The sequence below is a fragment of the Phyllobates terribilis genome, unplaced genomic scaffold, assembly GCF_046119375.1.
Source record: "Phyllobates terribilis strain yellow unplaced genomic scaffold, ASM4611937v1 Scaffold_1__5_contigs__length_1240528914, whole genome shotgun sequence".
NCBI lineage: Eukaryota > Metazoa > Chordata > Amphibia > Anura > Dendrobatidae > Phyllobates > Phyllobates terribilis.
Window position 1 is genome coordinate 920,773,417 of NW_027362761.1, and position 22,142 is coordinate 920,795,558.

General features: G+C 41.7%; 1 protein-coding gene across 4 annotated transcripts in view; it reads left to right on the forward strand.

Annotated features, from left to right (window-relative positions):
- INTU (inturned planar cell polarity protein) overlaps window positions 1–22,142 on the forward strand; it is an 88,507-nt gene that overhangs the window by 61,640 nt on the left and 4,725 nt on the right. For 3 of the 4 annotated variants that reach the window (XM_073641517.1, XM_073641502.1, XM_073641508.1), the window contains exons 6-14: window positions 656–745; window positions 1,084–1,161; window positions 1,386–1,575; window positions 7,622–7,675; window positions 15,158–15,220; window positions 16,112–16,330; window positions 16,731–17,234; window positions 19,183–19,283; window positions 19,958–20,147. In XM_073641517.1, coding sequence (XP_073497618.1) covers window positions 656–745; window positions 1,084–1,161; window positions 1,386–1,575; window positions 7,622–7,675; window positions 15,158–15,220; window positions 16,112–16,330; window positions 16,731–17,234; window positions 19,183–19,283; window positions 19,958–20,147 — 1,489 coding nt within the window. The remainder of the gene's footprint in view (window positions 1–655; window positions 746–1,083; window positions 1,162–1,385; window positions 1,576–7,621; window positions 7,676–15,157; window positions 15,221–16,111; window positions 16,331–16,730; window positions 17,235–19,182; window positions 19,284–19,957; window positions 20,148–22,142) is intronic. The other variant, XM_073641525.1, reaches the window with a different exon arrangement.

The following is a 22,142-nucleotide window of genomic DNA, read 5'->3' on the forward strand; positions in this document are numbered from 1 at the left end:
TCACACCTATAATTGACTCTGTTGGTCCATAGGAAGGCATAAAAACCCTATGACGCTGAGATCAATTGCCCCATATTAGAAGGAAAAAAAACCCATCATGGCTCCCAAGTATTGTAATCAGCATGAACCCGGGATCAATGTTTTTGCTTAAATGAAAATTGAAAGCCACTTATATGCAGTCGGGAGAATATTTTCAACAACTGATATGATCAATCCAGTCAGCATGGACACTTTAGTATAAAACCTCAATAATGCTGATCAGTAGCGCCTCCCTCTGGTGCAGTACTGTATTGCATCGCATCCCTGGACATCAAATGATGGTGATTCCATTATTCCCTGGTACATTGCAGACTGTGAAAAAACTTCTGTTTCTACATAGAAAATTATTCCGGCTTCCACCAGCTTTCTGACTTTTATGGAAGGACTTACTTTATTTGTTTTGTTATCTTGGGTGACATTTTGGGGCTTCACAACCAATTATTAGATTTATGAAGCGTTGTGGTCTGCAACGTCTGGTGGCCGTCCTTAGAGACCACTATATATACACACAATCCACAGTTGTAGGAAGGAATCCTATAGCTCTTATCAGGGCGCATTTCTACTCTTTTCATTTGTTTTTTTTATGTATATATATTTGATTTATTTATTTTTTTAGCACTTCTCTTGTTTTGAACCAGAAGTTGGTCCACGTGTCCTACTGGAAAGAGTCTGAACATTTATTCCTGATTTCTCTTCCAGTTGAGAGGTGAGGAGACATCTTGTAATACTTAGAACTATGATTTATGGGTAATGTGGTTTTTCCACTGATAACTATGGCTTTTCCGTGGTAAAGTATACATTATATGATACGTTGTGAGTGAATCTTGGTTTCGCCTAGAATGGTTGCAAGCATATTTAACCTCTCATTAACTGCATAGTGCTCAGGATGAATCTCTGCCCCTAATCTATGTTGCTCTCAGATGGTGAACCATAAATGTGATGACAGTAGTCTTTTTAAGGGAAGTTCACTATGTAAAACTGCTGTAAAACTGCTCATAAGAATACATTTTTACTTCTAAACTTTTTTTTTGTTTGTTTTGTTAGAATTTCACTTTTGCATCTTAAGAACATGATGGCCAATGTAGTTAGAACATTAAAGTTCTTGTACCAGTCCTTGGATAGGTAAGTGTAACCAAGTCCTTTGTGGGTATGTGATGTGAGGAGCAGGAGCACATTGTCATGCTGAGGTTGTGTGTAGTCGCCAAGCCGTTCTCGGGGTCCCTCCCACAGTGTTTTTGTGCATGCTATATGATGTACGTCCAAATGGATTTTTCATCATGACGTTTCCCTTTCAAGCAGAGTATTGTGTACATTTCTTTGATTTGGGCTCCACTTTTGTGTTACAGGGCTTTCTGTCAAGCGGAAAATGTGCCTCATCTTGATCATTTCTTTAGCCTGTTTTTCCAGCGAACAGTGAGGCTGTCCATGTTACGTGCAAAGGCAAGTCCGGGGCCAGAGTCCTATGATGCCAGTAGCTCCCAATTAACTGACAACCTTCCAGGAGTGCGATGGCTGTCCTTACCTGAAGATATCAAGGTATCTCTTCTTTAATTTTTATTGGAAAATATTCCATAGTAAGGATGATTTAAAGAGGTGGTTGCACCAACAAAGTTGATTTTAATCACTAGATACTGGAATAAAAATAAGTTCCACAGTTGGATTTGTTCAAAAAAATGTTCCTGAGCTGAGAATCTTATAAATGTGCCCCTGCTGTGTAAGGGCTCTTTCACACATCCTGATATTTCCGGTACTGGAAAAACGAGTACCGGAGATGTCCGCGTGTTTCATACGTGTGGTATCCATGTGCCGCATCAGTATGACTCATACTGGTGCCTGAGAACATCCAACACAGTTTGCGCTGTTCTCAGGTGCCAGGTGCTGGAGGAAGCTCACATCATTGTCTTCTGAAATCAGCGCAGCCAGGCGACAATGATGGGAATTGTAGTCAGCACCTGCAGTGTACATTAAATTCTAACCAGTAAAGGCTAAACATACAGCTGTGGGCTGATATTAATAGCCAGGGAAGGGGTCATGGATATTGGCCCCCCTACCAGGCCAATAACCTGAGCCCTCATCTGCCCCAGGAATGGCGCATCAATAAGATGCATCAACTCTGGCGCTTAGCCTCACTGTTCCCACTTGGCCTGGTGCAGTTGCAAGTGGGGTAATAGGGTTGGGGTTGCTGTCAGCTGTTTTATTGCCACTGACCTCAAACCCAGGGGTTAGTAACTGCTGGAGACCAACCAGAGCGGCGCAGATAGCAGATGAAGACAGCGTCTGGTAAGTATAATACTAGGGGCAGGGAATTTGGATTAGTGACACCACACTAGCAGTAAAATAAATAAAACATGCTGGAGTGGTGCATTAATGAATTTCCCATAGTTCCCCTATACTATCTTATGACTGTTATTTCCTGTAATAAAACCGGCATTGTGTTACAAATTATAAAAAAAAAATACCAATTAGAAGTATGAGGGGGAAATGAATAACATTGCTTATTCCGTTACAATGTCAAGGGGTGGACTATATTAGGCAGAAAATGACCAGTCAGTTCTTAAATTTAATGTGTTGGAAGCTGGAAAAATGGGCGTAAGGAACATCAGCAAATTTGACAAGGTCCCCTAATTCTGTGATGGCTATAATATTGCTCAGCATGCTTAACTTATTTTCACTGGACAATACCTCTATCTCCTTTCCACAGGACAGGTGATAACTTCCCGGTTTGTGGAGGTCCGACTGCTGGGACTCTCATTAATCGCCAGAACCGGGAATTTTTATTCTTGACAGGGGTTCCCGACCACCACTCAATTCATTCTTTATGGGTCTTCTAGAAAATGCTGAGTTCAATGCATGGCAGCCATATAGGGGTATAATAAAGCATCGGTCAAGCATGCCCACTGCTGCTTCATTCTAATGGGTATAAAAGTACCCAATTATGCCGATCAGTGCCGTTCATAGCGGTTGGACCCCCACCAATCAAAAAGTTCTGTGAGTAGATGAGAACGTATATTTATCAGCCAAAGCCTTTTAAGCCAGCTACACCCTGACCCAAATATGACATCAGAATACCTACCTACTCTATGATCTTACTCTGTGCTGTTGATAAAGAGCATGGTTCATTCACAGTGCAAGTATCCCATAGATATATGGCATGTACTACCTGAGGTATAGTTACCACCAGGTGAGAACCTAGAGGTTAGACAACTGGACCAGTGTATCTGCAAAACTACCAGTGTTTTGGCTGTTGGTGGTACACAGTGTTTAGTCCCCATGAAAAGTGGTTCTAGGAAGAACACCCGGAGAACTGGCCAAAGAGTCACGGGAGTCCAAGGCTCATTGAAGAGCATCTGAATTAGAGAGGCCTGACCTCGACTTTATAGGGTCTACTGATTAGTCTTGTTGCCAAAGACCACTAGACTTCTTCAGAAGTCTTGTGGAGTCCATGCCTCTATGAATCAGATCGTTTTTTGGCAGCATAAGGGAATCTGCAAAATTTATGGAGATTTTTTTCATTTTCAAATGTTTCATTTTTTTTTATGATAAATTGAATGTTATTCAAAACTACAACCAACTTGTTCCACAAAAGTTAGCCCTCATATGGCTATAGTTACAGAAAAGATAAACAAAAAAGTTATAACTATTGAAAGGGGGGGACAAAAGCACAAAAACAAAACCATGGCTGCCACTGGAAGGGGTTGAAAAGGAAGGTAGGCATAAAAGGTAGACCATCTATTCATCCTACAGATGCATTGAAGCGCACATTCCAGGTGAGTAGAGCCCAGTCTTGGCAGAAAGGTGTGATAAATACATGGGTCTTCAGGTAGTAAATAGAAACCAGTCTGCTGCACTCCGCTGCCAGACCCCACTGGTTATATGTTCGCATGTAGTGAAATCTGCTTGGCCCCTTCGCTTGTCGTCTGGTAGCTTGATGCATTTCCTCCAGGAGTTCTACTAGGAACGGAGCTGCTTCATGTATGTCATGTACAGTTAAGCTGTAGTCACTCGTTTAGCCCTACACCCAGATTGCTTTTTAGTCTCTTGGAAGTTTAAGATCTTAATTAAAGCTATGGGGTGGTTGTGGTGGATGGGTACTGGAAGGAATCCATGCTATTTTGGCTCCTTGGAGGCAAAGAATAATCCGCTTTCATTTTAGCTGGCCGTGTAACCAGAGTCACTTAGTTTGTATTGAAGGATAAATGTGCATTGTGCAGAAGTTCATCAACTTGCAGAAAATAGGCCCCAATCTTCTCACGGTCAGCACGGAAAAAATATTTTGGCACCCAAGGTGTTGCTCTGTGCTAAGCCTTCCATTTCTTTAGAGTTAAACCATTGAGGTTAATTAGTAATGGCTATAACACTTGTATTCCAGTATAATCACACATTAGTATTATTTGGTTGAACCCCTTCATAAAGACTAAATTTGAATTGCCTTTATGGACACTGATGTAAAAATATCAAAAAACTGACCAGCACCTCCAAACAGAACAAGGCAAGTGTGAACAGGTGCAAGCCGTCACAACTATTCAATAAAACCAGTTACAGTTGCACTCTGAAGTACTGTTATATGCTGTAAGGGATCAGCTCTCTGGTAGATGCTGGTGCACACACAAGGATTCAGTTCTTTGGTTCAAAACAAATGTGCTGTTTATTAAATGTCCATAAACCGTCCAGGTTAACAAAACAGCCTTTTCCAGCACAAAGGGATAACCTAAAAGTAAATAGTCTACTTAGAGGTACGGGCTCACTGATTCAGACACACGCACAGCTTGTCAGGATCTGACCAACATCAACAGAGGTGTTTCCACCTCCACTCCCAGAGACTTGAATGAGGCAGCTGAACTGCCTTTAAATAGCCCGTTCCAAATCTTGGAACTAGAGTAAGGGAATGGCCAGTCCCACCCAGCTCTATGGCCGTTCCTAAGACCCAAATTCCAGGCCCATTAAAAAAACTCTCAGTACTATACGTGCTGGAGCCTGCTTCTCCGGGTCCTACATCACCAAAGTTTGGCACCTCAGTGACCCATACCTCCAATCCAAGTCCTGTTCAGCTGCCACCTTACAATGCAAACATTAAATATATGAAATTGGAACTACATTACTGCTATAGAAAATGCTCTTAAAAATGAAGGTACTTGGTGCACAAATTGGCCAATCCTTGAGAGCCCACCAGCCCCAACAAGACGTACCCCTTTGATGGGACCCTAACCTATAATACCTCTAGGCGCAAAACCTACAGATTTAAGGGCAGGCGTAGTCCTGCTTTAATTAAAATCACCTTTCACTGATGTGAAAATGGCAGGCCTGTGTAGCAGATAGTAGAGGCTCCTGTGTTACAAGTAATATCGAACACATGTCTCCAGATGGAGGAGGTGGATGTATGTTGTAGGTACTGCATGCAATGACATATGATTTTCAGAAGTCACTGAAGAGTTGTTAGCAGTGCAATCAGTGGGTTTCAGTCCATTATGGGAAGTGTTGGCATATTGTTCATCCAAACCACCTAGTTTGTAACTTCAGTGATGTGCTGTGGGACAGTAGCCAATGTAGACTACATAAGACAGTGGAAATCAGCTTGGACAGGTCTAACGCCAAAGCAACCAGCAAAAACAACAATTCGTCTCTATATGCCCTAATAATACATAATGAACAAAATGGATGGTGGCTCCTTCATAAGACCCCATCTGAGCCAGGATGGAATGCCACCATGGAATATACTGTATGGCCACACAAGGCATCCGCTTAAGGAAGGTGCCCCAATCTCCAAACATCAGCATGGTCCCAGCAGCTTCAATTTTGTTTAGATTAAAGGGTAATTCAAGTAACTTTTCAGAATAAACTGTTCTGTGTGTACATGAGGAATAACCGTATAACTGATCATTATAGGACTTGTATCCTGCATTTTTCACCAGTTTTCCCCTGTGCAAACTCTGTGATCTGTCCTATCTGTCCTGCACTGTACACTCAGAGGAATTCCTGCTCTTCATTCCTTTTTAGCACACAGACAAGCAGCAGCATGGAAGAAATCATACAGCAGTGCTGAGCTGTCTTGTTCTGAATAAAGCTCTGATGTGAGGTAACAGAGTTATTAGAGAGCTCTGCAGGATGTTTGTGTCCTTCTGCCTTTTTCTTCTCCCTGATCCTCACTTCTCCTCCACACTCCCCTCTTCATAGAGTACAATGAGCTGTATGACATGATGCCTGCAGTTTGTCTTGTCTGAGCAATAATGATTTGAGCTGCCTTTGAAAGTGGATGACAGGTTCAAGAGGATGAGTCTCATAAGTAGGGAAGAAAGCTGATTTTAGATATATTACAAAGTTCCTTATATTTGCCTGTACATTTTTATTTTAATACAGTGAGGTGAGACCAGGGATGATTGACTGATTCATTTCAGTAGCTAAGCCAGCCCCCTTATGTGTTACAACCGATAGACAGAAAAGGGAGTTGACTTACTATTGAAATGAAGTGGATACCCCTTTTTAATGTATTTAGCTCTGCATCATATGCACTTCAGGTATTATTGTTACTGCGGCATCTCGCTAGGTGGACGTTCCCACAGCTGTCAGATAATGCATACACATATGTGTGAGTATGAAGCGTGCACTCGTATAAGTCATACAGCTCAACAGACAGGCACAGGCATGTGCAAATAGCTGTGATTGTCTCGCTCCATGTACTGAGAAGTATGTAACAATACCGACCAGGACTATACAGAGTCGCTCAGCTGTTTTTATCATCTCCATAGATACTTTAATGTACATTTAAGTCAAAGTTTATTGTGCGGGGGTTCAGTGTCGGGAACTGAAATGGAAAGTAATAACTTTCTAAGAAACTAGAGATTGTTCAGTCCTAATTCTGTGAATATAGAGGCCTTCAGGTCAGAGGATAATGTTTCTAGGAGACACCAGAGCAACTAATCTCTTATTCTTCTGACCCAAGCAACGCGGACAATTTGCAATATTAGTTTCCAAGCTGAACTGTAATTGTGTTGGGAGACCCAATTTACTGAATAATCTTCCACTTTTGTAGAAAACCATTAAACTCAGTGGTAAAATATACAACTGATGGGACATCTGTAACACATGTCGCCTTTGTCTATATGATTAAGAAAAGTAAGATCTGTACCTGTGGTTCCGTCAGGACAGGTCTTTGTGCCGTTTCGTTTGTCTCATGTTTTGCCTGGTAAGTTTCTGTATCAATCATGTGTCTTGTGCCTAACATGGCTCCAGAAATATCTGCAGAAAATAAAAACATGCCTTCACTTTTCTTGTATTTGCTGTTTTTATGGTGCATATACTAACACATTACCCCATGTCGGCGTTATATGGCCAGTCAGAAGGAGAGACCCAGCTCTCGTTGGTTGGACATGATTTTTTGTGAACAGCATCCTCTTTATTTTTTTTTCCTAATTTGGGTGGACTTGGTGCTCCTGGGGGATGTGGACAAGGCAATGCCTGCAGTGTTTCCTTCTGTCTTTACATCAGCCAGTCATATCCAGTTGTCTCAGAAGCCAATGTAACAGTCTGGAATGTATTTATTGTATCACCATATTAAAGTTTAGTTTGTGTCATTTTAATCTTTCAGACGGAGATTGATACAGTACTGAGTGATTTGGAGGCGCTTGATTTTGCAGAACTAGTAAGTGCTTTAGATTGTGGTGTTATGAAGCTACAATGGGATGAATACTAGGCACTGGCATGATGAACCAAGGTTAAGTAAGGTTCACAATGAAGTAACTTATTTTTCAGACTACAAAAAGCACTTTTTTAGCAAGAAAAATTATAGCTTTCTTTGATGGAGGAGAACGCTGACACCGTCCTTCTCGATCCCTGACAGAACTGCTCTTTCTTCTCCAGTCCCACACTGATCTATGTGATTGGTGCAGGGTAGGAGAGGAAGATACCAGACCTGCATGGAGGTTGCACATACCACGCTACTGAACGACCTTTCACCTGACCAGGACCTTTCAGGTGATGTGATCAGTCACATGCCTGGACGGAACTGCAAGATGTGGGAAATGTATAGTGTGTGTATGTATGTAAATGTGCTTGTAGCCAGGACTGTGGAGTCTGAGTCGGTGTCCATTTTGGTGGAGTTGGTATAAAATGGACCGACTCAGACTCCTAAAATATATAATAAATTGGGTGCAGCAGTACAATGCAGTATGTGCTGTAAATGTTTTCATAAGAATTTGGGAAACTTATGAAATGTCCTATAAACGTCTGTTCTATTCCTGATCTAAGGATCTCGGCTTTTAGTTGAGATGAATCTGTGCTGCACTTTATGTACACGCTCAGTAGTGAGGCCGTGCTGTGGAGTCTGAGTCAGAGATTTGGCTTACAGACTCCACAGCCCTGCTTGTAGCAGAGCTGTACTGTATGTATTGTAGGGTTTCAGTATAAAGTTTATTTTCCATCATAAACTTTACAGCTCCAAAGCTAAAACAGCTTTTCTCCAGTACAAATGAATAACAAACAGTCCTTTCTTCAAGCGCAATGAAACAATGTAACAGCCTCACCAATCTCTGCATTCCAGGCAGTATCAGCTGAAGAAGTTTAAATGCGTTCACCAGACACACACCTCTGTTCAGCTCCATACTGCTGAGCTAAGCCAGCAGCTCTTATTAGGTCGGTAAGACCCGGGCTGGATTATGGGAACAACCTTTCACACCCAGACTCTTAGGTTGCTCCTAAATCCTGGACCCAAAATCCAGTCAAATTAACCCGCTCAGTAACCTAGCGTTACTGGTACAGATTTTATTATACCGAGGCCAACCACTTCGGTGGCACATATCTGCCATATAGGACCTTATGCATGTAGCAGAGCTCTATGTATATATAAATGTGAATATAGTAGTGCTATATGTATATGTACATGCAGCTGTGTTGTAGATGTATGTAAATGTGCACGTAGCACAGCTCTGTGTGTATGTAAGCAAATGTGCACGTAGCACAGCTCTGTGTATGTAAGCAAAAGTGCATGAGGCAGAGCTGAGTGTGCACTGTCCATGCAGCAGTGGGGTGTGTGTGTTTTATGTCCTTGTGTGTATTTATAATATATATATAGATATAGATATAGATATCTATATCTATATATATCTATATGTCAAAAAAACTGACCAGCACATCCCAAATGTGAACAGGTGCAAGCTGCAGAAACTGCATAAGATATATAAAAAGAAAGCGCAACAGCACTCCATTATGGCCAAGGTACATAAAGACAATAAAACCATTTAATTTAAACTGTGTTATTACTCAATAAGCTTTACTTACAAAAAATGGAGGTTCTTAGCGCATAAATTGGCCAATTCATGTGTGCCCATCAACCGCTGCAAGGTGACCTCCCATCTGATGGGTACTACTCTGCCTACAAGCCTCTCTTGGGCTACAAGCCTATAACTCTGGATAAAACATGTCACTTCTGGGCTAAAACTGCACCTGTTCACATTTGGGATGTGCTGGTCAGTTTTTTTGACATATTACTATAGGAAGTGGGAACTGCCTCCTGTTTGACCTTGCACTCCCCCCATTTAACCAGCAGGTGATGTATATTCTATTCTACCAGCCCATTTAAATTGTAGGTGTTTTAGGCCAGAAGTGACATGTTCTGTCCAGAGTTATAGGCTTGTAGCCCAAGAGAGGCATGTAGGCAGAGTAGTACCCATCAGATGGGAGGTCACCTTGCAGCTGTTGATGGGCACACCTGAGTTGGCCAATTTATGCGCTAAGAACCTCCATTTTTTGTAAGTAAAGCTTATTGAGTAATAACACAGTTTAAATTACCGTATATTCCGGCGTATAAGACGACTTTTGAAGACTGAAAAATCTTCTGTCTAGTCTGGGGTCGTCTTATACGCCGGTAATGCTTTTAAACTTTCAGAAATTGACATGCGGGGATACTCTGGGGGTGTTAATAAGCTGCCGTGGCCGTATCCCTGCCATGTCGGAGTTAATATAAGGTGGAGGGAGTTAAAATACGGCGGCGGTAGGTCCAGACAGTCAGCGCTTCTGTGCTGAAACGGACACATCGCTGCGTATTCCCAGCTCCGGACACAGCGCAGGGCTTCTGTGCTGACAGCTTTCACTTGTCACAGAAGCGCTGCGCTGTGTCCGGAGCAGGGAAGTTCGCATCACTTCTGTGACAATATATGAAAAGCCGGCAATTCAGCAGCGGCATAAGCCGGCACCCGACAATTTAGAATAGAAAGAATAGAGCTTCACACATAGATTAGATAGATAGAAACATGTCAGTCACATATATATGAAGTACAGTGACAGTATTGCTTACTGTACTTGTCATTTAGTGTAAAGGATTTATTAAAACAAATAATAGTGTTTTCATGCACCGTCTCTTTAAAAAAGCCGGCCGGCAATTCAGCATCTGTACCCGACAATTTATAACAGACAGAATAGAGCTTCACACATAGATTAGATAGATAGAAACATGTCAGTCACATATATATGAAGTACAGTGATAGTGTTGGTTACTGTACTTGTCATTTAGTATTAAAATAAAGGATTTATTATTAAAAAAATTGGCGTGGGGTTCCCCTTAATTTTAGGCTCTAGCGGAGGTTAAGCAGACGGCTGGGGCAGATGTTTGAAGCCTGGGAAGGGGGTAATACCCACGGAGCTTCCCAGGCTACTAATATCAGCCCCCAGCTGAATACCTAGTCTTTACTAGCTATTAAAATGGGGGACCCCCCCAAAAAAATGACGTGGGGTCCCCCCTAATTTAATAGCTAGCAAAGGCTAGGCAGACAGCTGGGGGCTGATATTAATAGCCCAGGAAGGGAGCCATGAATATTGGCCCCCTCCCAGGCTAGAAACACCAGCCGTCAGCCGCCCCAGAAATGGCGCATCCATAGGATGCGCCAATTCTGGCACTTAGCCTCGCTCTTCCACGCTGCCCTGGTGCGGTGGCAGTGGGGTAATAGGGCTGGGGTTGATGTCAGCTTATAATGCCAGCTGACATCAAGCCCAGGTTAGTAATGGAGAGGCGTCTATAAGACACCCCCATTACTAACCCCATAGTCAAAGTTAAAAAAAACACAAACACCCAGAATAAAGTCCTTTAATTGAAATAAAGACACAAATCTTTATTGTTCTAAATTAAACCATACTTACCGTCACGCCCATTCCAGCTGAAGCCAACGATCTCCTGCAATAAAAGAAAAATAATAAACCAACCTCATCCTTACCTTTCCATGGCTCCCAGGACCGGTCCAGCTCTGCTACATAGAGATGACTGGCTGGACCGCAGCAGAACGCTGCCATCCAGCCTCTCATCCCGCAGACACTGAGAAGCGCAGGCATGCTTGCGCTCTGCAGTGTCTGGCTGTGACGGCATCCAGATGAGCCGACAATGAACTCAGCTCACCTCCTGGACGTCCGTCACTGACAGCGTGGGAAACTTCTACTGCGCATGCGGGGAGCAGGAGAATTTTCCCACGCTGTCAGTGACGTGCATGAGGTGAGCCGAGTTCATTGGACATGATCTCGGCTCATCTGGATGCCGTCACAGTCAGACACTGAGGAGCACAAGCATGCCTGCGCTTCTCAGTGTCTGCCGCATGGCAAGCTGAACGGCAGCGTTCTGCTGCGGTCCAGCCTGTCATGTGAATGTAGCAGAGCTGGACCGGTCCTGGGAACCATGGAAAGGTAAGGATGAGGTTGCTTTATTATTTTACTTTTATTGCAGGAGATCGTTGGCTTCAGCTGGAATGGGCGTGATGGTAAGTATGGTTTAATTTAGAACATTAAAAAATTGTGTCTTTATTTCAATTAAAGGACTTTATTCTGGGTGTTGTGTTTTTTTTAATTACTTTACTAGAAATTCATGGTGGTCATGTCTAATATTGGCGTGACCCCATGAATTTCGGGCTTAGGGCCAGCTGATAATGCCAAGCTGGCCCTAACCCCTTTATTACCCAGTGAGCCACCGCACCAGGGCCCTGGATGAGTTGGGTACAGCGCCAGAAGATGGCGCTTCTATGAACGCGCCATTTTCCGGGGTGGCTGCGGACTGCAATTTGCAGCGGGGGGGGCCCAGAAAGCTTGGGTCTCCCTGCGCTGCAGATTCCAGCCCCCAGCTGCCTAGTTGTACCTGGCTGGACACAAAAATAGGGCGAAGCCCCACGTCTTTTTTTTTTTTAATTATTTCATGAAATAATTAAAAAAAAAAGGGCTTCCCTATATTGTTGTGTCCGGCCAGGTACAAATAGGCAGCTGGTGGTTGGGGGCAGCCCGTTCCTGCCTGCTGTACCTGGCTGGACACAAAAATATGGCGAAGCCCACGTCAACATTTTTCGGAAAAATTAATTACAAAATTAATAATAATTTAGGGACTGCATCTTTATTAACCCCTCAATTGTCATTTAGTGTTAAAATAAAGGATTTTTTAAAAAGAAAATTGGCGTGGGATCCACCATCATTATAGTCTCTAGCGGAGGTTAAGCAGACGGCTGGGGCAGATGTTTGAAGTCTGGGAAGGGGGTAATACCCACGGAGCTTCCCAGGCTACTAATATCAGCCCCCAGCTGAATACCTAGCCTTTACTAGCTATTAGAATGGGGGACCCCCCCAAAAAATGACGTGGGGTCCCCCCTATTTTAATATGTTTATGAGTGACAGTTTTCCTGCTATATACCTGCATGTCATAAGAATTTAAATTAAAAAAGGACCATGTTAAATTCAAATCTGTTTTTTTTTAATTTTTACCGGTGTTTGGTATGCGTTGGAAAAGGGGTAGTCTTATACGGTGAATATATCCTAAACTCTATATTTTAACAGGAAAGTAGGGGGGTCGTCTTATACACCAGGTCGTCTTATACGCCGGAATATACGGTAAATGGTTTTATTGTCTTTATGTATCTTGGCCATAATGGAGTGCTGCTGCGCTTTCTTTATATATATATATATAATTAGTACAGACCAAAAGTTTGGACACACCTTCTCATTTAAAGATTTTTCTGTATTTTCTTGACTATGAAAATTGTACATTCACACTGAAGGCATCAAATCTATGAATTAACACATGTGGAATTATATACTTAACAAAAAAGTGTGAAACAACTGAAAATATGTCTTATATTCTAGGTTCTTCAAAGTAGCCACCTTTTGCTTTGATGACTGCTTTGCACACTCTTGGCCTTCTCTTGATGAGCTTCAAGAGGTAGTCACCGGAAATGGTCTTCCAACAATCTTGAAGGAGTTCCCAGAGATGCTTAGCACTTGTTGGCCTTTTTGCCTTCACTCTGCGGTCCAGCTCACCCCAAACCATCTCGATTGGGTTCAGGTCTGGTGACTGTGGAGGCCAGGTCATCTGGCGTAGCACCCAAACACTCTCCTCCTTGGTCAAATAGCCCTTACACAGCCTGGAGGTGTGTTTGGGGTCATTGTCCTGTTAAAAAATAAATGATGGTCCAACTAAACGCAAACCGGATGGAATAGCATGCCGCTGCAAGATGCTGTGGTAGCCATGCTGGTTCAGTATGCCTTCAATTTTGAATAAATCCCCAACAGTGTCTCCAGCAAAGCACCATCACACCTCCTCCTCCATGCTTCACGGTGGGAACCAGGCATGTAGAGTCCATCCGTTCACCTTTTCTGCGTTGCACAAAGACACGGTAGTTGGAACCAAAGATCTCAAATTTGGACTCATCAGACCAAAGCACAGATTTCCACTGGTCTAATGGGTCCATTCCTTGTGTTCTTTAGCCCAAACAAGTTTCTTCTGCTTGTTGCCTGTCCTTAGCAGTGGTTTCCTAGCAGCTATTTTACCATGAAGGCCTGCTGCACAAAGTATCCTCTTAACAGTTGTTGTAGAGATGTGTCTGCTGCTAGAACTCTGTGTGGCATATGACCTAGTCTCTAATCTGAGCTGCTGTTAACCTGCGATTTCTGAGGCTGGTGACTCGGATAAACTTATCCTCAGAAGCAGAGGTGACTCGTGGTCTTCCTTTCCTGGGCTGGTCCTCATGTGAGCCAGTTTCTTTGTAGCGCTTGATGGTTTTTGCAACTGCACTTGGGGACACTTTCAAAGTTTGCCCAATTTTTCGGACTGACTGACCTTCATTTCTTAAAGTAATGATGGCCACTCGTTTTTCTTTACTAAGAATTTGTATTATGGCAAGAAAAAAGCAGCTAACAGTCTATTCAGTAGGACTATCAGCTGTGTATCCACCTGACTTCTGCACAACACAACTGATGGTCCCAACCCCATTTATAAGGCAAGAAATCCCACTTATTAAACCTGACAGGGCACACCTGTGAAGTGAAAACCATTTCCGGTGACTACCTCTTAAAGCTCATCAAGAGAATGCCAAGAGTGTGCAAAGCAGTCATCAAAGCAAAAGGTGGCTACTTTGAAGAACCTAGAATATAAGACATATTTTCAGTTGTTTCACACTTTTTTGTTCAGTATATAATTCCACATGTGTTAATTCATAGTTTTGATGCCTTCAGTGTGAATGTACAATTTTCATAGTCATGAAAATACAGAAAAATCTTTAAATGAGAAGGTGTGTCCTAACTTTTGGTCTGTACTGTGTGTGTGTGTGTATATATATATATATATGTGTATATATATATATATATATATATATATATATATATATATATATATATATATATATATATATATATATATATATATATATATATATATATATATATATATATATATATATATATTTGATACACATGCTTCAGAGAAACACAAACAATAGATCAATTACTTCCTATTCTACTCTACTGCACTAAAGTTAGTGATATTGACTCCTCCACTTTACACCAGTAGGGAAGTTTTAATTGGTAGGAAAAATATATATATTTTTTTTTTTTCCAGCTGTCTCAACGTGGGGTGTCTTACAGTGAGGTGCGTCCTATAGTCGGAAAAATACAGTTAATTTGTTTATTACAGTAGCTGATTTTTTTTTTTTTTATTGTTGAGGACAATGGGGAAAAAAACATATGGTGAAATGATTTACCAGCATGTGTAGTAATCCACTTCCACTTTTACACTTGTACTATCACTTATTGTGTTTTTCATATAGACAATTTATTGAATCCTATGTTTCTACCATGTATAACCAGCTGTGGATGTTTTCTACCATTGCAGTCTGAAGATTACTATGAGATGAGACGCTTGTACATGATTCTGGGAACTTGCTTGTTTTACAAGGTATATTAGGTACAAGTCCTGGGACAGCGAGTCTGGTCAGTCATGATCTAATACAGTACGGATAACTAAGCATGGGATCATTAGGGGCCACATTATCTGATACAGTATGGATAATTGTCAAATAATGTAGCCCCTAACGATCCCATGCTTAGTTATCCATACTATATCAGATAATGTAGCCCCTAACGATCCCTTGCTTAGTTATCAATACTATATCAGATAATGTAGCCCGTAACCATCCCATGCTTAGTTATCCACACTGTCACAGATAATGTAGCCCCTAACAATCCCATGCTTAGTTATCTGATACAGTATGGATAACTAAGCATGGGATCTTTAGGGGCTACCTTATCTGATATAGTATGGATAACTAAGCATGGGATCGTTAGGGGCTACATTATCTGATATCGTTAGGGGCTACCTTATCTGATATAGTATGGATAACTAAGCATGGGATCGTTAGGGGCTACATTATCTGATATAGTATGGATAACTAAGCATGGGATTGTTAGGGGCTACTTATCTGATATAGTATGGATAACTAAGCATGGGATCGTTAGGGGCTACATTATCTGATATAGTATGGATAACTAAGCATGGGATCGTTAGGGGCTACATTATCTGATATAGTATGGATAACTAAGCATGGGATCGTTAGGGGCTACATTATCTGATATAGTATGGATAACTAAGCATGGGATCGTTAGAGGCTACTGTGAGCTGCTATTGCTTTTAACAAAATCAAGCTGATTAACCTATGGACATGTGGGGAGGGGGATTGTGCACAGACCATCTACTAAATTTGTAGAAGAGATTGTATTACTGTACTGTGAATGTTTTTCCTTTTTTTTTTCTATTTCTTTAGATAAGTTATTTTTAATTTCTTTTCAGGGTTATTTGGTTGCCAATCACTTGCCCAAGGAAGATCTGATTGATCTTGCCCTCTATTGCCGACATTATTACTTGTTGTCGTTGGCATCACAGCGGATTGGACAGCTTGTAGTGTGGCGGGAGGTGTACCCCTGTCATCATAGAGAAAAGTATGTCTCACTAAGCAGGGATGAATACAGTCAGCCTGAGGCCCGGTACTTCCTTCTCATTGTAGGCCTGGTAAGCATTTCTCCGTCGTATCTGTTGGATCCTAGCTTTTTTCTTTTTGTGGCTCACTTTGCTATGTATTTGTGTGAAGTAATATTCATTTTCTTACTATTGATTTAGATACTTTGTAGCTTACAGCCAATTTTAACAGATTGATACCAATAGACTATGTAGCTAAAGATGTTTAAAATTCATTAGGCTGAAGTTCAAGGATGGTTATGGGTACTACATTTCTAGAGATAAGAGATTGATCAACGATTTAGTTAATATGATTTTAATGTGATGTGAAAAAAGTTAGAGTAAATGATTTTTCATCTTTCATAAAATATTCCTGTATGAACGATCATGTACTGTACATAAGGGATTCTTGTTAGTATTTTAGAGGTTTTTAACTCCCGATTCTCTTTGGCAGAAACACTTCATGCTATGCACACTATTAGAGGCTGGCGGCTGCACATCTAAAGCAGTAGGAAATCCTGGGCCTGACTACATATATGTAGATCAGCTGAAAGCATGTCTTCTTCAACTGGAAATGCTGGACACAAGTATAGAAGAAAGGCTGAATGCGTCCCCAAACCCATGCTTATCATGTGCCGACTGGTTCCTTCCTTCTGCACGGGACAAGTTCCACAGTGTTGTTAATTCTGTTATAATAAATAAACTTCAAACTCCCAAGAAAACCAATCAGACATTAAGTAAGAAGAGTCTAATTCCCGATTCCCAGGCTTCTCTAAAAACTCGTAGACTAAGTCCTACTCGAAGTAGTGGAGGATCTGATAATGGAAGTGAAGGTTTAGGGGAAACCGCTAGTGTTGGATTCCATTCAACTCCAGACTTAACCCGAAAAGTTGGAAGACGAGAATCTGAAGGCTCAGGAGGCTCAGAAGGAAGTGGAGGGAGTGGGAGTGTTCTTAAGGTATGTATTCATTGTCCCAGAGCGAGCAGTTCACCTTACCACCATGTTAATTTAAGAGGATTGTCTCAAGTTCTTAAATGGATAAAAACAAACAACTTTGCAATTAACTTCTTATTAAAAATCCTCTATACTTAAGAATGGAGGGATTTTTAATTTTATAGTGTACATCTCACGATTTCATCTCTACTGTGGCCTAGGACCGCTGTGAGTGACAGCTCAGCCGCCCTATGGGATCTGGAGTGTGCTGGACTGTCAGGGTTGTGAATGACAGTCCAGTCATCCAATCTGATGCTGGAGCGTGTTGGGCTGGCAGCATTTTTGATTGACAGCCCTGCTGTTCAACGTGGCCTAGCCTGCCGCATTTCCCCAGGTGCCTCCCAAGCTTGGTGATTTGCTAGCTATTTAGCTGGCTAGCTGAGAGCAGTCCAGTGCCAGTTGTATCTTAGCCTAGTCTGGAGTCTGCTTAGCTCTGTCTGATTGTGTCTTATTATCTGATCCTGTTCCCGGACCTAGGATTTGTCATGACTGATCATGTGGATTATCCCTTCTGCTCTTGACGCTCTCGGACTTCAGGTACCTGACCCCGGACTTGGCCTCTGACTCCGTTTATCTTACTCCCTTGTCTTCACATACCCTCCTGGCATTTGACCCGGGACTGTGACCTGACAACGACTTTGTCTTGGCCCTCCTGGTATCTGACCTCGGACTATGTAAGAAAGGAGAAACCCTGCTTGCATGCTCTGTGCTGTCATGGATCCAGCCAGCTCTAGTCCTAGAGGCAAAGCTGCCTACGATAGTAGCACGAGAGAGTGCTTCGTTCGGATGAGTAGTGTGAACATGCCACTGGTCCAAGCTGTCAATCTTCGGGAGTGCACTGCCTCGTGCAGCCAAAAAGCCAGAAGGCAGAGAACTGGTGTGCTTCTGAAGAGACGTGAAAAAAACCCTTTAAGGAATAGCTGTAATCTGTATATGCATGTAATTTTTAGATTCACAATGTCTCTATAATTTACTACTCCGTATCCCCTTCAGTATTTATTCTCTTTTCTGATCCCAAAGATTTTTTACTTTTTGGTGTTATTAGTATAGGTAACATTTTTGGGGTGTATCAAATTTAAACTTATCACAGATATTTTGCAGTACTATCTTAAAGGGAACCTGTCACCAGAGATAACGTTATTAACCTGCAGGTAACAGCGTTCTTATTTTGCACGCAACCGAATGCTGGCAGGGAGAAAATTAACTTTGTTCTCCCCACCAGCATTCGGTTTCAATCATGGGGGGTGGGGGCGCTGCTGGTTTAGTTATCGCTCTGAGTATAGAGAGCGTCTGCTGTAACAACGCCCCTGGCCTGACTAACAGCCGGTTGTCACTGGCTCTGCATTACAGTCGAGGCCGCTCTGTATTATCAGAGCAATGACTGAACCCGCTGCACCCCCGCCCACATGACCGAAACTGAATGCTGGCGGGGAGAATAAAGTTCGTGCAGGCGCCGGGCAGGTTAGTAACACTGTTAACCTGCTGATTAATGGCATATCTGCAGGTAAATAGTTATTTCTGGTGATGGGTTCCTTTTAAGGCCTGGTTGGACAAGCCGCTAATCGTGATTGAGCATTTGTTGCAATACTCATTTGTCAATTATTGGCTTGTGTAAACATACCGGCAAAGACGCTTGTTCATCGGGTGGTTCATGGCGAAATTAAAATTATCTTAATCAGTAGCACATTGTTCTGTGTAAACAGTAGATGGGCTGCTGACAACATGATATTCTCCACATAGAATTCAGGTCAGCCAGTCTAAGCAGACTATTAAGCGACCACCGGCTGATCAGCGGTTATTTAACAGCCGCGGTCGACAGGTGTAAATGTACCGTTAGTGGAATTGAATGTGCAGAAGTGTAACAAACTACATTTAATTGTATGGTGACTTTTATATTGTGCTTTATTTTCAGATCAGCAAGAAAAAATACACCCTTCCAAATCCTTTTAATTTGGGAAGCTTGAGAAGGAACCTTTCAGAGCGAGAGGCAGAAGATCTGTATAACACTGTGAAGTAAGTGACAAGTTAACGCCTGAAAATCTAATTTCATTTGGCCCCAACCCCTCATCTAATCCCCTTTCCTCCCTATTAGAAATACAAGTATACCTCTCTGTTAACAACAAATCATGAGAAATCATTGTTCATCCATTTTTTTTCATAATATTAAAACCTGTCAAATATACCCTTTTTATTTTTTGCTTCTTTTTGGTTTGGTGCACATGTGACTTAGCAAGACCAGAACTGTGGACAAAAACTAATATTCCAGTTCTCACCCATCTGGCAGATAGATTACTTGTTTAGGTTGGAATACCCCTTTTAAGTCTGATCTATACTATATTGATAACAGGTAATCACTAGCATCGTCCAGCACAGGACTTCTCTCATTTATTTCCTGAGACTTCACCAGACAGTGGTGAAACGTGGCCCCCATAAGTGGTCAGAGCCCATGTCCCAAGTACATACGTGAGCGATTGCTGCAGCCAGACAAAGGCCTCCAGAAAGAAGAGTGACCTGTGGATGCCAAAACTACCTCCCCACATCACAGCAGGAATATCCTTTGATCCTCTCACTGTATTTATTCGTAGGGGAACACATGATGACAACTTCTCATTAAAATGTTAATATTCTGCTATAATTGAAATTAAATCTACTATTGAGTGATTTTCATATTTTTTTTTTATCTAAAGATTAACATCAGGGTCGGAGAATACACTTTTTCATTACATATTCCTGGAAAGTGTGCAGGGAGTGTTCATCTCTCCAACACACAGAGAGGTAGAGGACCTGAGCGGCACCATTCACCCCCTACTGATCAAGAGCTTCCACCGCTGCTGTCTGTCTATACGCTCCGTGTTTCAGCAAACTCTCATGGAAGAGGTATAGTGCTATTTACATACGATTGAGTTACAGGTGCATCTCACAAAATTAGAATATAATCAAAAAGTTAATTTATTTCAGTTCTTCAATACAAAAAGTGAAACTCCTATATTATATAGAGTCATTACAAACAGAGGTGTTTATTTCTGTTAATGTTGATGATTATGGCTTACAGCCAATGAAAACACAAAAGTCATTATCTCAGTAAACTAGAATACTTTATAACAGCTTGAAAAATAATTAAAAAATCCGAAATGTATGTAAATGCCCTCAATACTTGGTCGGAGCTCCTTTTGCATCAGTTACTGCATCAATACGGCGTGGAGGCGATCAGCCTGTGGCACTGCTAAGGTATATGAGTTTCACTTTTTGTATTGAAGAACTGAAATAAATTAACTTTTTGATGATATTCTAATTTAGTGAGATGCACCTGTACATGTGCCCCAGTTATTTATCATTTATGACTAATGTTTAATGATACCAATGATCCTTGGTTAATCAAAAATATTTTTGAATCGTAATGTACATTTTTTGTATGATTTTTTTTTTGGGGGGGGGGGCAGTGGGGGATGTGGATAATTAACCCCTTTCCGACGTGGTGCCTATTAGTACGCATCACGTCGGTACCCCCTGTTGAGCGCGGTCTCCAGCGCTGAGCCCGCACTGAACCTCGCACATGTCAGCTGAGTTATACTTTTAACCAGTTAAATGCTGCTGTCAATCTCTGACAGCGGCATTTAACTCGCGCTTCCAGGAAGCGCATCACTGACTCTGTAAATAGGTGACCCCGTCATGTGATCGCGGGTCACAGCAGACCACTGTGGTTGTCATGTTTAGATTGCTATGTAGCAGAGGCAATCGAACTACTGCTGCTTCTACTCTCCTATAAAGACTATTGAAGCAAGCAGAAAGTGTAAAAAAAAAAAAAAAAAAAGTTTTTAAAAATATAAAAAATAATTAAAAAAAATATGAAAGTTGAAATCTCCCCCCTTTTACCCATTCAAAACAATAAAAAAAAACACATACACATATTTAGTATCGCTGCATTCAGAATCGCCCGATCTATCAATATAAAAAAAGAATTAATCCGATCGGTAAATGGCGTAACAAGAAAAAGAAATTCTAAACGCCAGAATTGCGTTTTTATGGTCGCCGCAACATTGCAATAACAGGCGATCAAAACATCGGATCTACTCCAAAATGGTATCAATAAAAACGTCAGCTCGGCGCGCAAAAAATAAGTTCTCACCCAGCCCCAGATCACGAGAAATGGAGACGCTACGGGTCTCGGAAAATGGCGTTTCTTTTTTTTTTTTTTTTTTTTTTTTTTTATATAGCAAACCTTGGATTTTTTTTCACCACTTAAATAAAAAAGAAGCTATACATGTTTGGTGTCTACGAACTTGTAATGACCTGGAGATTCATAATAGCAGGACAGTTTTAGCATTCAGTGAACGTGGTAAAAAAAAAAACTGGGATTGCACTTTTTTTTGCAATTTCACAGCATTTGGAATTTTTTTTCCTGTTTTCCAGTACACTATGTGGTAGAACCAGGGATGTTGTTCAAAAGTACAACTTGTCACGCAAAAAATAAACCCTCACACGGCCATATTGACCAAAAAATAAAAACGTTATGGCTCTGGGAACAAAGGGAGCAGAAAACGCAAAAACGGAAAATGATCCGGTCAGTAAGGTGTTAAACGGAATCTGTAAGCAGGGTTTTGCTATTTAATCTGAGAGCTGCAAAATATAGAGCAAGTGAGCCTGATTCCAACGATGTATCACTTAGATCAGAGGTCCCCAACCTTTTTTGCACCAGGGATCGGCTTTAAGCAAGACCAGTTTTCCATGGCCCGGTGGGGGTGGGGGCGGGGCTTTGGTCATATGGGGGTGGGGTTATGGAGGGGTGGAGCTGTATGGGGAGGATGCTGGCGGGACCTCGGTGTACAGCGCTGCTAAGTAGCAGCATTGTACATTGAGCGTCAGTGTATACAG